The 15537-nt window shown below is 43.8% G+C and overlaps 1 protein-coding gene across 1 annotated transcript; it reads left to right on the top strand.

The window, feature by feature from the left end:
* The first annotated feature begins 1213 nt into the window (after window positions 1-1213).
* ZKT (protein containing PDZ domain, a K-box domain, and a TPR region) lies at window positions 1214-5702 on the top strand. The gene is made up of 7 exons (XM_010278091.3): window positions 1214-1761; window positions 2865-2971; window positions 3263-3357; window positions 3503-3579; window positions 4708-4831; window positions 5044-5103; window positions 5175-5702. The coding sequence occupies exons 1-7, from the start codon at window positions 1349-1351 to the stop codon at window positions 5316-5318; spliced, it is 1020 nt and encodes a 339-aa protein (XP_010276393.1). The 5' UTR covers window positions 1214-1348; the 3' UTR covers window positions 5319-5702.
* Window positions 5703-15537: the final 9835 nt, after the last annotated feature.

Below are 15537 nucleotides of genomic sequence, written 5' to 3'. Positions count from 1 at the left end.
GCTCTCTTCTGCAAGTTTATAGAAGCAAATAGGAAACTGGGGTCTGAATGTTCATAGCTCTAGTCTCAAACTCAGCTGTTGGTTATCATCCATCTTAGATATGAATTTGTTTGGTTCACTGGAATTGGGGTCTGGAATCCGACTGACCTTCCAACCATTTGGTGGGCAGAATCAGTATCCGTACCCGATTCCCATTCCTGGTGGAATGGTCATTTCCCCCTGAGAATGAGAATCCTATTTCAGCTGATTCTGATTCTGATCCCTGTCCAACCAAACAGGCGGAAAGAATAGACCATTTCAATTCCGATTCTAATTACGAACTAAATACAATTGTGGACACTTAAAACAGATTGAAATGAAGCTTGGTATTAAGGTAGCCTTCAATACCTCCAATCTCCATTAGGGATGTTGGGGTCTTCCTTCTCTGAGGTACAGCCGTACAGAAGGCAAGGAGGCTGCAATCACCAGATCAAAACTAACCCTACCCATATCATGGAAATTGTTCAATCAAACTTGTAAGGCCTCAGAATAGGATTGCCTTTCATGGATTAGTCAATAGTCATTAGAGAGACCAGACAAAGCCTATGCGCAGCTAAATCTTGGAATTGAACATCAGAGAAATAAACAAGGTTAGTAAGTTGTCCACTCGTCAGTTACCCAAAGCCTATGCGCATCGAAGAAGGGACCCACTGATTGATTGAACCAGACAAACGAGTCGCAAGAATTTGTGTATGTGAGATCAGAACAGATTAATGATTCAATGAAAGCAAAACTGATCTGGGCACATGCATTTTTTGATAAACGGGCACGACATCTAAGGTCCGTTTTTGGAATTAAATTAGAATGGTCTATTTTCATGTTTTATTTGGTTCAGATAAGAATCAAAATAGGAATTGAAATAAGTTGAAATGAGATTTCATTTAAGGGAGGGAATCGAAGTGGGATTTCAATTTTGTTCAACCTAACCGTTGGAGTTGAAATGGCCGATTGCTAATCCTTATTCCTACGAACCAAACGGGCCCTCAAGAGTTATTGATATTGTTGTAATGTTGTGCCCGGAAGGAAAAGGAAAAGTAATTAACTAAACGTTGTAGAAACTATGTTCTAAATTGAAGCATATGTATATGAGATATTTGTGGTTTTAAAAGCCAAAGAAACTGACACGTGGTTGAATATCGTTAAGTTGAACTGGACGACCGATTAGAGCCACCAGTCGTCTTCTTGCAATTCAAGCCTCTCTTTCTGCAATCTCTTCCTCTCTCAAGTATCACCAATGGGTTCTCTTGGTTTCACTTTCTGATAACTAAAAACAAGACCCAGAGAGAGAGAGAGAGAGTAGAAACTAACCATGTCTATAGCTCCAAGAAGCTACCCATCTCTCTGTTCCTCTCCACCACTGCCAAGAACAGTTCCCTCCAAGCAAAATCCATGCCTCACCTTTCCTTCCAGCTATTATTTCTCGAAGAACTACTCATTCTTGGACTCCCCGGTCTGTATCTGCAATACCCAGTTGAGAAAACCATCAATTTTAGTTGTTAAAGCATCCGCTACTGAATCTGAACCATCGAAAGCAGATGGCGGAGGTGAAGGTGGAGAAGCAGAAGAACAATACGAGGAGTATGAGGTAGAAATCGAGCAGCCATATGGGTTGAAGTTTGTAAAAGGCCGGGACGGTGGAACCTACATTGATGCAATTGCGCCAGGAGGAACGGCTGACAAAACTGGGATGTTCGCTGTCGGGGACAAAGTACTTGCTACCAGGTTTCATTTGCTTGTGAATTTGCATTTCCGATCAAAGTTATGATTTTCCTTTTATATTATTTACTCAAATATCTGAAAATTTGGATGGATTCCGCAATTAGCTTGCCACTTTTAGCGAATTGGGTTGGTCCAAAGGAGTTTATTCAAATATATTAATGGATTTGTTGGCTTTGCGAGTCTATAATAGATAAGCTAGCAGAGCGGTTTATAAGCAGGTTTTCATTAACTTTGTAGTTTGTACCGAATAATGGGTCTAGACAATCTGGAATGCTTAATGTTGGAGATCTGCTACTTGTTATCAGCTTTGCCATTTGTGCATTTTCAGTTCTTGTTTTGAAGTCATTCGCAATTCTGCAGTTCTTTCTTTCTTTTTCCTTGAAATTTCTCTGTTGTTGCATTGAACCTTTTGGACTGATACTGCAATTACCTTGCTATGTACTGGGAATAGAGTATCCAAAAGGAATTATGTGTTATTCAGAGGATCAAGGATGCTGACATGAGTCATGAGTAGGAAGTCTAATTATTACCACTTTAACTGGACTTATGTAAAAGCTAATGGTGAAACCTCAAAGTATAGACTCTAATTCCACTTGTACTCATGTCTATAAGTAGCTTTTTATTTATTACTTGCTAATATGGAGTTTTACAAAACTTGGATTCCGTGATCAAGGAAAAATACCAATGAGAATATCTTATTTGTTTGTTTAATTTGTGTAATTGGCAAATTTGTTGTTTTCTCTTCTATTTTTCTAGTTCTCTATCTTAAAATCTTGGTAGCATTACTGAGAATTCGGGTTGTTTTGGGGGAATTTATGAGTTCTTATAGAGGAATAATTGCTATATTTCTAGGCATTCTTATAAGCAGCTTTTGTTGTTTTCTTCTGAACACTTTCATTTTAACCATTTAGAGGGTCTATAAGCAGCTTTTGACATTTCCTTCTAATATATTGAGGGCTACATGTATCCCTAAATTTTATAAATTGAAAGAATAGATTTTCATGGTTTCTGTTTTATTTTAGAAATTTTAACTAGAAACTAGGACCTTGTTTATTTGCAATTGAATACACGATTGTGTATGTGATTGAATTTTAAAATGTATGCAGTGCTGTATTTGGGACAGAAATATGGCCTGCTGCTGAATATGGCAGGACAATGTACACCATCCGCCAGAGAGTTGGCCCATTACTTATGAGAATGCAGAAAAGATATGGTTAGTTCCTGTAGACCTATCTTCATAGTTCGTAGTCCCACTTCATGGTAATCTTTAGTATATAGCTTATCTCTATTCTTTCCAATATAACATCCCCAGTTGCTTCATTTCTGTCCTCAATTCCCAAATAAAAATGCATAGCTTAACTACGAAAAAAAAATATTGATTTCAAATCTGAGGCATGTTTTATGTTCGGAATGTCATCTTGAAGATTTCAAAGTTAATTCATACCTCATCCCCATTTAGTTTGTATTTGCATTCACAGATTGGTTATCTGTATCATTTTGCCAGGGAAGTTAGAATATACAGGTGAGCTTACAGAGAAAGAGATTATCAGAGCTGAGAGGAACTCTGGTGTGATTAGCAACAGAGTGAGGGAAATTCAAGTGAGTATGACCTGTTTCATCTGAAGTATAAACAACATGCTGGGTGCACCTCTTTTGTTCACCCTCAATGCTTCTTTACATGAGGTTGCTTGTCGATTAACTCAACATCAATTTGGTTTCTTAATCCCCAAGATTTTGTTTTCAGATGCAAAATTACTTGAGAAAAAAAGAACAAAAGGAGCGTAGAGAAAAGGACCTTCGTGAGGGGCTAATTCTTTATAAGTAAGTTCTGGAAAATGATTTGATTCCTCTTCTTTAGTTTTGTATCTGCAATTATTTGTTTGTAATACATACAAGTTCTTTTTTTTTTTTTTCTTTTCCTTATTCTTTCAAAGTACAGTTAGGGGTGCAACTTGGGTGGGCTTGGGTTGAGCATTTGTTAAAATTTTAATGGGCCCATCCCAAGAGCCTGGGCCCGATGCCATTAAATTCTTCACATCAGGTGCCAACTTGCACCCATAAGTAGCATGGAACAATTGGGGCCAAACCCACAACTTCATGTTTCCTCCAAATACAATAGGGAAAACCATCATTAAGATATTGACATCTGATCCATGCTACACAAAATCTCCATGTATTCTTGCTGATTCAAGCTTCATGGTAATAAGACACTAGAAAAGTAAATTGTGCACCTCTTATGCTGGGAAGCTCTGGATTATTTATCAAAGTTTCATAGAGATTCAACTTGAGAGTTGAGATGGTTCCTTCTAGTGCCTGGGTAGTTTCAAAAACGAACACTGCCAGTCTGCCAGATGACAGTTGTCACAGTTCAAACTATCAAATCTCGAATGCAGTGCAGACTAGTCAAACTTGACAATAGAACACATTATTGGATTTTTCTTCTCTGTGATGAATTGAATGATGATGAAATATATAGGCCATAGGGGATTAGATGGTGCTACAATTCCTCTTCTTTTCTATGTATAGCTGTATGGCTTTTGGAAGCTCTATGCAGAAATTATATGATTAATTGTGGAAGTAATTTCAATCTTAGACTATGATTGATTTTACTATTTCTTTGTTTATATTTTTATCATTTTAATATTTTATATTTAGATATTATTTCCCTGATAGAATTAAGAATGCAAAATTGAAACTTACCAACTGAACTGTTTAACTGTTAATGCCATTATGAAATATTTTCTCAACAAAGTTAATTGTGCTTTTCCTTCCCTCCTCCCCTCCTCCACCCCAAAAATGGATTATTTCTAAGTCCCAAAATCCCTTGCCTTGTATCTTTTGATTGATATATTTTATCTGTAGCCTTTGTTATGTAGTTGGTCATAGGAATTTATAGTATTTTTTTTGAGTGTTTGGATTCTAATCTTGATATCCATTTCCTATCAACAGAAGGAATGGAAAATATGAAGAAGCACTTGAGAAGTTTGAATCTGTTTTGGGTTCAAAACCAGATCCAGATGAAGTTGCAGTAGCAAGCTACAATGTAGCATGCTGTTATGCCAAGCTAAATCAGGTATTGTTCCGGTCTTGATGAGTCGAACTGTATTTACCATATCATTAATGTTGATAAGAGTCTAACAGTGTTACTTATTCATTCCTCTTCTACCTGATCTAACCTTGTGTATAATGTAATTAAATAAAGACAGGGATAGTCCTATTATGGCTAAAGTTATTTTAATTTTTCAATAATTTATCTGCTTACATAATAAATTTTCTTTTTGGCAGATACAAGCTGGACTTTCTGCACTTGAAGATGCCTTGACAAATGGGTATGAAGATTTCAAGGTAATATATAGTTTGCTCTATTCACAATAGTGATGACCCCAGTTAAACTGAAATTTCTGGCACTATTACAGAAAATCCGGACGGATCCTGATCTAGCAAATTTGAGGACATCTGAAGAATTTGATCCCCTGTTGAAAAGGTTCGATGAATCCTTTATCAATGAAAATGCTATAAATGCAATCAAATCTCTATTTGGGATATTCAACAAGAAGTAGCCATGAGTTCACATGCTAGTTGATGTTGTGCACATTTCTGAGCTTGAATAAGGTCAAGCAAGCTCTTGGTGCCTCGGAGAATTAAATTTTCTAGTAAGATTTTTGTCTATACCATACTTTAATGTGAAGGTTGTAGGAAGAATCCTGGATTTTTTTTTTTTTTTTCAATAGGTGATGTTTCACTTATTTCTCTAGTTGGAGTCCTGTATTTTAGAAGGGTAGGAGCGTAGTAGTTTCAAGAGGTATAACTTCAATGCCTTGTATATTGTACAATAAGCATTCTCCAACTTCATATTCTTTTGAAATTGAGATATTGAAGGAAATCATGATGATCATCATCATCATGTAATCCTTGTCCCAATTATATGGGGCTGGCTACACAAATCCTGTTTCATCATTCCACTCAGATTTTTGTGAAGGATCAGTGCTATATTCATCTTTAAACTAAGGCCGCTTAAATCATTTCTTATAAACCAGTGTGTGTAAGATAACTGTGAGGCCATGTCCTAGAGCTAGAGAGGAGAAGCATGTACACAAGAGAAGAAAAGAAATTGAAAGTGGGTTGTTTAACTGCTGTGACAGCTTCAGAAAGTAATAGCTTCATTGATCCCCCAAGATCAACTGTCAGTCAATATCATTAAAGGAGAATCATCATTCTATAACATCTTCATGATCATGTGCATTACACATTACTTCCAGCTCTAAAATCTCTTGGCTGGTTGTCCCAAAGCCATATTTTAGGTAACAAGCAAGAAAAGCTACAAGAAGGAATTGGTGGGTTAGGGTCTTTAAGGGGGTGCTCTGAACTGTGGATATCATGTCATTTGCTTTGTTCTGAAACATGCCACATGTATTAGGCATTCTTTAGGGTGCGACGTGTTTTGAAATGACATGTGGATGGTTTTGAAATACAAAATATCACCGCGGTTTTCAAAACCGGACCGGATTGGAAAAATCGGGAACCGGTCATTTAACCGGTTTTGTTTTCCCCCAAAACCGTTGATTTTGGTCAGTAAACCGTTGAAACAGTCGGTTAATCGTTCGAACGGTTTTGACCGTTTTTCAATTTTTTTTATTTTTTTGTTAAAATGGGCCGGCTGTTCAGGTCAAATGATCGGACCGTTCGAACCAGTAACCGGACCCTTTGGCCGGTTCGACCACCGGTTCATTTTTAAAAACCATGGATATGACAATTTCTCTTTTACACAAAAATTTCATGGCTTGGGATTATCATTATTAAGTTCCACAACATATTGAGGCATATTGGCCGATACGTATTTACATTTCTGCAAGTATTTCAGGGTTTGACCTGTTTCAGGGGGTAGATGGGTTTTAAACTGATCTCCTGTGTCGGTATTTAGAACCTAATAAATGATTTCAACCATGCCACAGTTGGACCCAGTAGAATCAAACACACACACACACTCCTTATAGAGATCACACTACCAATTAAACACCCTCTAAGTTTGGAGCTGATGTGGAGGATGTCTGGATGCCATGAAATGTAAAGCAGCCACACATACATATTAAAGGCATTAAAGCCAGTAATTGTTTGGTCTTTTAAGACCCCGCCTGAACAACTTATTGTTTGGTCTTTTAATGAATAAAATAATGACATAATATTTATGCAAAGGTGTAGTAACCTAACCCACAACCTCCTTAAAGAGTTATTCGGTAAAAGACAAACCAATAAGTTTTTCAGTTCAGCCACTAGAACTGTTGTCAAATGAGACTGAACAACTTCAGGAAACAGCCGCATCCAAAACAAGATAACAATAACTACTGCATATATAAAGCACTAGAAAGTAGAAGGATTAGTGAATTCACCATCTACAGAATGGATGTAGAATTCTTGTGATCTAATGCACTGTAAATCCTAGCTTTCACTTGTGTTGATTTGTGAGTTAAGAGTGCAACATGAGAATGGAGGGTCACTGTGGTTGAGAATATTATCTCTAAGGGGGCCATTCGTTTTTGGGACTTTGAGAGGGGAAAAGTTGGTCAAACCCCATTGACCAAGAAACCTATGTTCATTTTTCAGATTTATGTAGGGATCAGGGAAAATTTAGGTAAGTGATAACCATTTCCTAGGTGAATAAATAATTTTTCCACTTGGGAGAAAGTTGTCAACATTTGAATGGAATATAAATGTGACAAATGCTCCTTTTAATATTGAATTTTTATGACTAAAATAGTCATCGTCTTATTTACCTGAAAAATGAAAGAACATGGGTAAATGCACTACGTGAATAAATAACTTACTAAAAAGTGAATGAGGCCTAAATTGAATATTTTGATGCCCCTCAGCCCAAGCCAAAGATAGATTCTTATCAGGTTAAAAGTTGTCCATCCAATCCAAATTCTAAGGTCAATCTCCACCCCATCATTTAAAAAAAAAAAAAAAAGGCTGTTTTATGTTCAACAGCTGGTGCTATCCACAGGATTCTCGTTTTGTGACACATTATTCCAAACATACTTGCATGGCTGTTTGGACACATGTGTCAATAGGGCCTCATTCATTTATCAGGATCTCACGGGATAAGTTGGTCAATCGAATAATTGGCTAATATTCTCATATTCGAATGTTGGTATTAATGGTCCCATGGAAAGATTGTGTGTGAGCACCAGGTGTGAGGAGCAGATCCGATCTCTGTTTATCCATTCGCGTAAGTGCCAGTGCAACCAAACACTAACACCACACTTTGCCCAAATAATTCTTACTTGAGAATCATTTGCCCGAATAAGTGCGCTATCCGAATACCAAAAAATGAACGAGGCCTAAGAGAGAACTTATAGAAAGGGAAAAACTATAGAAACAGACTGTCAATCTTGGACAGCTAAAGATTTCTCACTAACCCCAGTGTTGTATCGCTTGGATTAGTTGCACTAGCTACACTTTATGGCTGTGTTAGTGACTGCTTATACAATAATAATGCTCCACGACAGCCGACGACCGCAGGTGTACATGTTCCACAATTACTCCAATCTCCCACTGGTCCCCACTTAGTGCCAAAAGGATTACATAAACCATTTTTAGGTACGATACAAGTATTCATGATTGCGTTTGGCTTAATACTTGTGCCAAGGTGAGTCTTACTGCATTACATCTGAATTTGAATTATCTGCACTTGATGGATGTATTAAAGGCTATTCCATTGGAGTGGTTGTGGGGCATGCACTTGGTTGGTTAAGTGCAACTAATCCATGCTGACATGCAAATTCCTTATTAGAGGTGTAAAACGGCCTGGGACGGTATGGCATGGCCCGCCTATGGCCATGGGTCATCTTGGGCCGTGCCGCGGGCCTAGGCCAAGTGGGTTGTAGGCCGTGTCGGGTTGGGCCACAGGCCAGGCCTTGGATGTGGATCGAACCAGGTTAAATTATTATTATTTTTTGTTTTTTTGATATATTTTATTGTTTTTTTTCTAAGTAAAACTAAAATATTTGACTTTCCTTTGAGAACTATTTAAAAAGTTAAGAAATATAATAAAGAAATAAAAAAATCATTTAACCAAATAAGAAGTCAAAGAGATAAAGACTTAAATTGAATAACAAATTGGAAGAAAAATAGGAATTTTATTTCATTTAAATTTGAATGATACAAAGTGTAGGAGGGGTAAGGCTTGGTTGGGGAGTGGTCTCTTTGAAAGATAGAGAATGACCGGTGAATAGGGAAATAGGCTTCTAGGGTTAAGGATACTGAGGCGAGGGAGCCGAGAGAGTGTGCTTGAGTGTGTGCTAAATGCTAAGAATTGAATGAATTTCAATACGAGGATGACTATTTATGGGGGAGATCCCAAGATCCTAAAAGGCAGGAGATAAGGGTATTTGTAACGTATCGGGAAAGGGAATACTGGATTCACTGTTAATTATTAAGTGCGCTATTAGGGTTTTGCCACATGTCTCATGAGGATTTTCTCGAAGATCGGCTTTCATTGTCCTCAAGATCCTTCATTACTCACGTGTGCTATTACCTCTCATGCACTTTATTTTAATTGACGTGGTGGCGTTTAATGATGTCACCGCTTGGCGGGCAGTGTCTTATTAACCCTACGTGGTGTCTCGCCATGGGCTCGGCCCGAGCTTCTCTCAGTTTGGGTCACAAGTAGGTTCAGTGAACTGCGGGTTTATCGCAGTTTTGCGATAGGCGTTGTGAGTTCATCGCAGGGTTGATGGTGTGTTGCAGGTTCATCGCATCATGGGGATTGACTGTGGGTTGTCCGTACGCAACTTTGCGGTGTTAATCTTGATGTTTGATGTTCTCTGAGGGTCTGAGTGAGTACTATGTACCTACACAAAACATACAATGGTTGGATGAATGAAATATCAAATTTGGAAAATGGAATAAATTAATAAAATATAAAAAATACAATATAGTTACAAATTGAAAATAAAAAATTACGTTACTAAAAAATATCAAACAAATTAAATAAAATTAAAACAAAATTTATAACAATTTGAAAAAATGCTATAAAACTATTGACTTATTGAGTATACAAAAAATATTGACTTCACCATTTTCTCCCATTATTCTTGACTCTGATCATCTGTTTTAGGTGAAACATCAGGTGTAGTGTCATGCCCTCCTTTGTCTTATAATCTATCTTTAGCATTAAACCAATTTTTAAAGCAGATGCACATCTCTAGACTTTCATCATTCATATAGCTTCTCTTGTTGATGATGCACGATCTGGCCGATCTTAGCTGTTGATGATCTTGCCTCCGAAATGAGTAACAGGGACCTGAAACGGGAGGAGAAGAGAAGCTCCGGGGAAAACCCGGCGTAAGGGCTCCGAAGCTCAAGTTAGAATCCTTCAAAGGCAAGAATAACCAGATAGCGCGGAAGTTAGCATACCTCGTCCCTGGGGGGTAGAAGCCTTTTATAACCACCTCGCGCACTCACTTCCAGGCCTCCGTCAGGTCGGGCATGATTACTTCTGAACTCCTGCCAGTTCGGGTGTCATTTCCTCTGGTCGGACAGAACCGCCACTGTTCCTTTTGTCGGAGCCGTCTCTGCGGCTAGTGACGACGGTTGCAGGTGGCGGTGGCAGGAAGCCGTTTGAAATGCGGCTGTCAGGCGTCAGATCCCAAATCAGTCAGGTACGTCGCCCTTGGATAAAGACGTCCTTGGTGTCGGGTACGTTTGGCTGGCCTGGTGCTTTGGAAGTGAAGTGTTGGAGTGGCGAGCGAGGTGCCTTGAGTTCGGTTTGGAGTGTTCCGAGCTGTCACGGGTCAGCTCGGGTCAGCTTTGTGAGGCTTGGGGCCCAGTATAGTTCGTGCTCCTTGCAGGGAGCTCGGGTTCTCAGTAGGGAGCTCGGGTTCTTAGGGAGCTCGGGCTCCTAGTACCGAGCTCGGACTTAGGGAGCTCGGGTTTTAGGGAGCTCGGACTTTTGACACGGAGCTCGCTCTTAATAAGGAGTTCGGACTAAGTACAGCGGTCTGGAGTTCGGGCTCGGTAGTGAGTTTGGACTTGCTTCCGATGTTCGCTTTGGGTGCTCTACTGTCCCGAGCTGCTTGCCTTTGCCACGTGTCGGGCGATCGCGAGGTCGGGCCAAATTTCCCTTCATCAATTGCCCCCCACTCCCTGCGACAACGGTTCCGTCTTGGCGCGGGGAGTTTGCAAGGTAGCAGGAGGGTTTTGGTCCGTGCTGAGCGTGCTTGCTCTAATTTGATTTTCAAAAAAGGGCGTGCGTTTGGGAGTCGTGACGACAGTTGTTCGGGAGTTGCGCTGCAGACGCTTCCTCTGACGTGCGCCGTTACCCCATCAGTTTCGGGAAGACGCGTGCCGACACCTGTCCTCTGATAAGACGTGTGCAACGTTCCGTCAGTTTCAGAAAGACGTGCGCCGATTGGTCTTGGAAGACGTGCGGCTTAGCGCGGCTGTGGGCCGTTGGATTGGCTTCGATCTGGGCCGTCGCTTTCCGTACACTGTGGATATAAATAGTGCGCGGGGGGGGGGGGGGGGGGGGCGTCCTTGCTACTGTTGTACATCTTGAGCTCGCGCCTTAAGTTTCAGCTCGCGTCCCAGGTCTTGCTTGTTCGAGTTCTCGCGGTCTGCTTCAGTCTTCTTCCCGGGTGAGTATTTTTTGGAATCCCGTTCCGTTTCGCGATGTCTGGTTTGGAGGGTTCCGACTGTTCAAGCGGGTCTGATGTGGGTTCCACGAACCAGTTTGCGTCCCATGGTAGTTCAAGTGAGCTCGATGTAGGTCCTGAGGGAGGGGTCGGGCCTACCACCCGAGGTGCTTCGGGTAGGTCGGCATCCACCTCCTGCCGTGGCCGGGTTGTAGATCAGTTCGACCCTTCGACCATGACGCTTGAGGAACTTCAAACCCTCGTAGACTACTATAATTTGCCCAGTGAGTACGGTTATTTTATCCCTACGGGGAGCTTTCCTTGGGAACATGGTCCTGATGAGATGGTGATTTTCCGGGAACAACTCACCGCGGGGCTGCGACTGCCCTTCCACCCTCTTCTTGTCGAGGTCCTAAACCACTTCGGTGTGACGGTTGGCCAACTACACCCGAACTCTATTAGGAACTTAGTGGGAACGATCTCTTTATTTTGCGACGAGAACTTCCCTCTGGACCTGGAGATTTTTTCTTCTATCTTAATGTTGAAAAAGCAAGTGGGTCCCCTTCCTGGGCGTAGGCGGGCATACTACCTGTCCCCTCGCCCGGGCTTCAAGCTCTTACACGGACTCCCCAATAAGGTCCCGGCGTGGAAGCGAGACTATTTCGGGGTGCGAAGTGCGATGGGGTGGCCGTTTCAAACCGGCTGGGGAGTGGCCGCTCCTGATTCCGGCATCACACTTGATGAGGAGACGGCGGAGGGCCTCCGACAATGGGCGCGGCTTGGGCTGGATTGCCAATGGTATCTGACGGAGGCCAAGCTTATTGCTGCGGGCCTGAGTTCGGGTAGGTTCTTTCCCTAGTGATCTTGTCTTGTTCTTTGCTTACAACTTACTGATGCCGAACTCCTTTTCACAGGTACAATGGATTCTCGAGGGTCACGAGGTGCGCACTTGTTCGAGGGGATGAAGAGGAGAAAGCGGGTGGCCAAGCGAGCTCGCGCCGAGCCATCCCGAGCTGCGGAGCCTGAGGTGCCGGACTGTCCGGCAGAGGAGCCCGAGATGGTTCCTCCCATGCAGGGGCTGGCGGGGGCTCCTTACGCTGAAACCACACACACGGGGGCTCCTTATGTAGAAACCACACATACGGGGGCTCCCGCCTATTCCGAGTCCGCTCATATGCGAGATGGGCCGTCGGGCTCGGAGGCCCCGGGGGACTTCAGGAGCGTGCTGTCGCCCGTGCATGCTCTTCAACGGAGTAAGGAGGCGATGTTTCCTGAGGAAGTTGCGGCGTGGACTGAACTTCCTCTGCACCAAGTGGCCTGCCGTGCCGTTACTCATGCCATGGTAGTAAGTGATCCCTTCTTCAGTGCTTGGCTTCTATTTTTTCATTCGTTTTTCTGACCTCGTTTTCCTTTGATAGGTGAACTCCTCCATTCATGCCTTGGCGAACCAGGTGGAGAAATGCTCGCGGCAGGCGCGAGCCGCCGAGGAGGCCGCTCGGACTGCCGAGGAGAATGCTCGTGTTGCTGATGCTGCTGCTCGTTGTGCGCGATCTAGGCAAGCGAGGTCTCAGAGGGACGCCGAGGCCATGGGGGTGGTGGTGCAGCGTATGGCGGAAATGAAGCTGGACCTGGAGCACCAGGTCGAATATCTTCAGGAGGATATCAGGGAGAGGACTCAGATCTTCTCTCAAGGCATCGAAGACGCGAGGAAGAAGGCTGTCAGCGATTACATCGCTTCGCCGGATTTCGATGACCTGATGGTAGACTCCTACAGGAGGGGTTTCAAGCTAAGTCGGTGGATGATCCAGAATACGTGCCCCGATCTTGATACCAGCGCCATATCCACTTTGCGCATCACTCCCGAGATGGCAAGTGCTGCGGATGCCGAACCAGACTCCGAGGGGGAGGCAGGTCCTTCGGGCATTGTCGGAGAGGCTTCTGATAACGATGAAGTAGCCCCGGGCTTGTGAAATGAAATGAAATGAAAAGAAATGTACATATCTGTTTTGAAATGAAAAAGTCTTTTTGTTCATGTACTGGTGTCTTCGAGCTATGTTTTTTTTTTTTTTTTTGCCGAACTGACCATTTCGGTCCCTCAATTTGTTTTATGAAATGACTTCGGCCTACAGATAGTACCTTCTCAAGTTGACAACGTTCCATGCTCGGGGTACTTGTTTACCTTCTAGGGTTCTGAGCTCGTACGCTCCCCCCCCGAGTGTTTTCATTACTCTGTAGGGTCCTTCCCAGTTCGGCCCAAGTTTCCCTACGCCGGGTTCGGGCACCATGACCTTACGGAGAACCAGGTCGCCGACGCGGAAGTCCCTCTTTTTTACTCGCGCGTTGTAGTACCGAGCTACCTTTTGTTGGTAAGCCGCAGTTCGGATGTGCGCGAGGTCTCTCACTTCGTCCAGTAGGTCGAGGTTGGTGCGCAACTCGCCCTCGTTTGTCCGTTTGTCGTACGCTTCTAGTCGTAACGTAGGCACTTCGATTTCCGCCGGGATCACTGCTTCAGTGCCATAGGTGAGGTTAAAGGGGGTCTCACCCATGGCGGTCTTTTCCGTGGTTTGATGTGCCCATAAAACACTTGGTAGTTTGTCTGCCCACAAACCTTTGGCTCGGTCCAATCGCGCTTTTAGTCCGCGGAGGATGGCTCTGTTCATTACTTCTGTTTGGCCATTTGCTTGTGGGTGTGCGACCGATGTGAAGTTTTGACTAATTCCCATACTTTGGCACCATTCTTGGAACTTGATGTCTTCGAACTGTTTGCCATTGTCGGAGATCAGTACCCGAGGTAGCCCGAAGCGACATACGATGTTCTTCCAAAAGAAGTTTTGTATGTTTCGGGCCGTGACTATTGCCAGGGGTTCGGCTTCTATCCACTTTGTGAAATAATCTACTGCCACAACTAAGAATTTTCTCCCGCCTGTCGCTGGTGGGAATGGCCCCAGGAGGTCGATGCCCCATTGGGCGAAGGGCCATGGACTGGTAAGGTACTTGAGGTCGGCCGCGGGCTGATGGTGGATGCTGGCGCGCTTCTGACACTTGCCGCATTTTCTGACGAGCTCAATTGCCTCTGTCTTCATCGTTGGCCAGTAGTATCCTTGTCGAAGTGCCTTTTGGACGAGGGCTCTGCCCCCCAGGTGTCCGCCGCACAAGCCTTCATGGATGTCGCGGAGTACCAGCTCGGCTTCGGCTGGGCGCAAGCATCGCAGATAGGGGAGCGTGTAGGATCGTCGGTACAACCGTTCGTCTATCATGACGTATTTGGCTGCCTGGCGCTGCACCCTCTTGGCTGTGTTGCGGTTCGCGGGGAGGGTTCCGTCTAACAAGAAACTTGCGAGTGGGTCGATCCAGCTCGGCTCTGCTTCGGTGACGGGAGCGACCTCTTCTGCCCCACCGAGAATGCTGGGCCGAGGCAAGTCCTCCACGTACACGGTTCTCCTGGCGTTGTGGCTCGTGCTAGCCAATCGGGACAGGGCTTCGGCCTCAGCGTTCTCTGACCTCGGGATTTGCTTGATGAAGTGTGATCGGAAGTTGAGCAAAGCTTCCTTTACTTTTGCCAAGTACGCAATCATAGTGAGTTCGCGTGCTTCGTACTCGCCTGTAATTTGGTTGACCACGAGCTGGGAATCACTGCAGATAACCACGTGCTTTGCCCCGACCTTGCGCGCTAGGTTTAGCCCGGCTATTAGTGCCTCGTACTCTGCCTCGTTGTTGGATGCCGCGAACTCGAAGCGTAGTGCGTATTCCAGTTTTGTTCCGCCCGGGCCGCGTAGCACTATTCCAGCCCCGCTACCTTGTTGGTTCGAGGAGCCATCCACGTGAAGGATCCAGGGCTCCTCATCCCAGTTTGCGCTTGGTCCAACCAGGAGGGAAGCCACGCTGGCTGCTACTTCACGGGGCTCGGACTCGTTTGGCTTGAGAGCTCCAAGTTCGCCCGAACTGGGGACCTCGGGCTCGACTAGTTCAGGGGCTCCGGGGTTGAATGTGCACTCCGTGATAAAATCTGCCAAGGCTTGGGCCTTGATGGCAGTTCTTGGCTTGTACTGGAGATCGTACTCGCTGAGCTCGATGGACCACTTCGTCAGCCGGCCGGAAACCTCGGGTTTGAGTAAGACTTGCCTCAGAGGTTTGTCGGTCAGGACGA

The sequence above is a fragment of the Nelumbo nucifera genome, chromosome 2 (genome assembly GCF_055504915.1).
Source record: "Nelumbo nucifera cultivar China Antique chromosome 2, China Antique-T2T, whole genome shotgun sequence".
Lineage (NCBI taxonomy): Eukaryota > Viridiplantae > Streptophyta > Magnoliopsida > Proteales > Nelumbonaceae > Nelumbo > Nelumbo nucifera.
Note: the sequence above shows the minus strand (reverse complement) of the source record. Positions and strands in the feature narration are given on the sequence as shown.

What these genes read in the sequence shown, in the direction of transcription:
- ZKT (XM_010278091.3), top strand. Translation starts at nt 1,349, where the DNA reads ATGTCTATAGCTCCAAGAAGCTACCCATCTCTCTGTTCCTCTCCACCA. An exon ending in GACAAAGTACTTGCTACCAG is followed by an intron (nt 1,762 to 2,864) that starts GTTTCATTTGCT and finishes AAATGTATGCAG; the next exon opens with TGCTGTATTTGGGACAGAAA. An exon ending in GTTATGCCAAGCTAAATCAG is followed by an intron (nt 4,832 to 5,043) that starts GTATTGTTCCGG and finishes TCTTTTTGGCAG; the next exon opens with ATACAAGCTGGACTTTCTGC.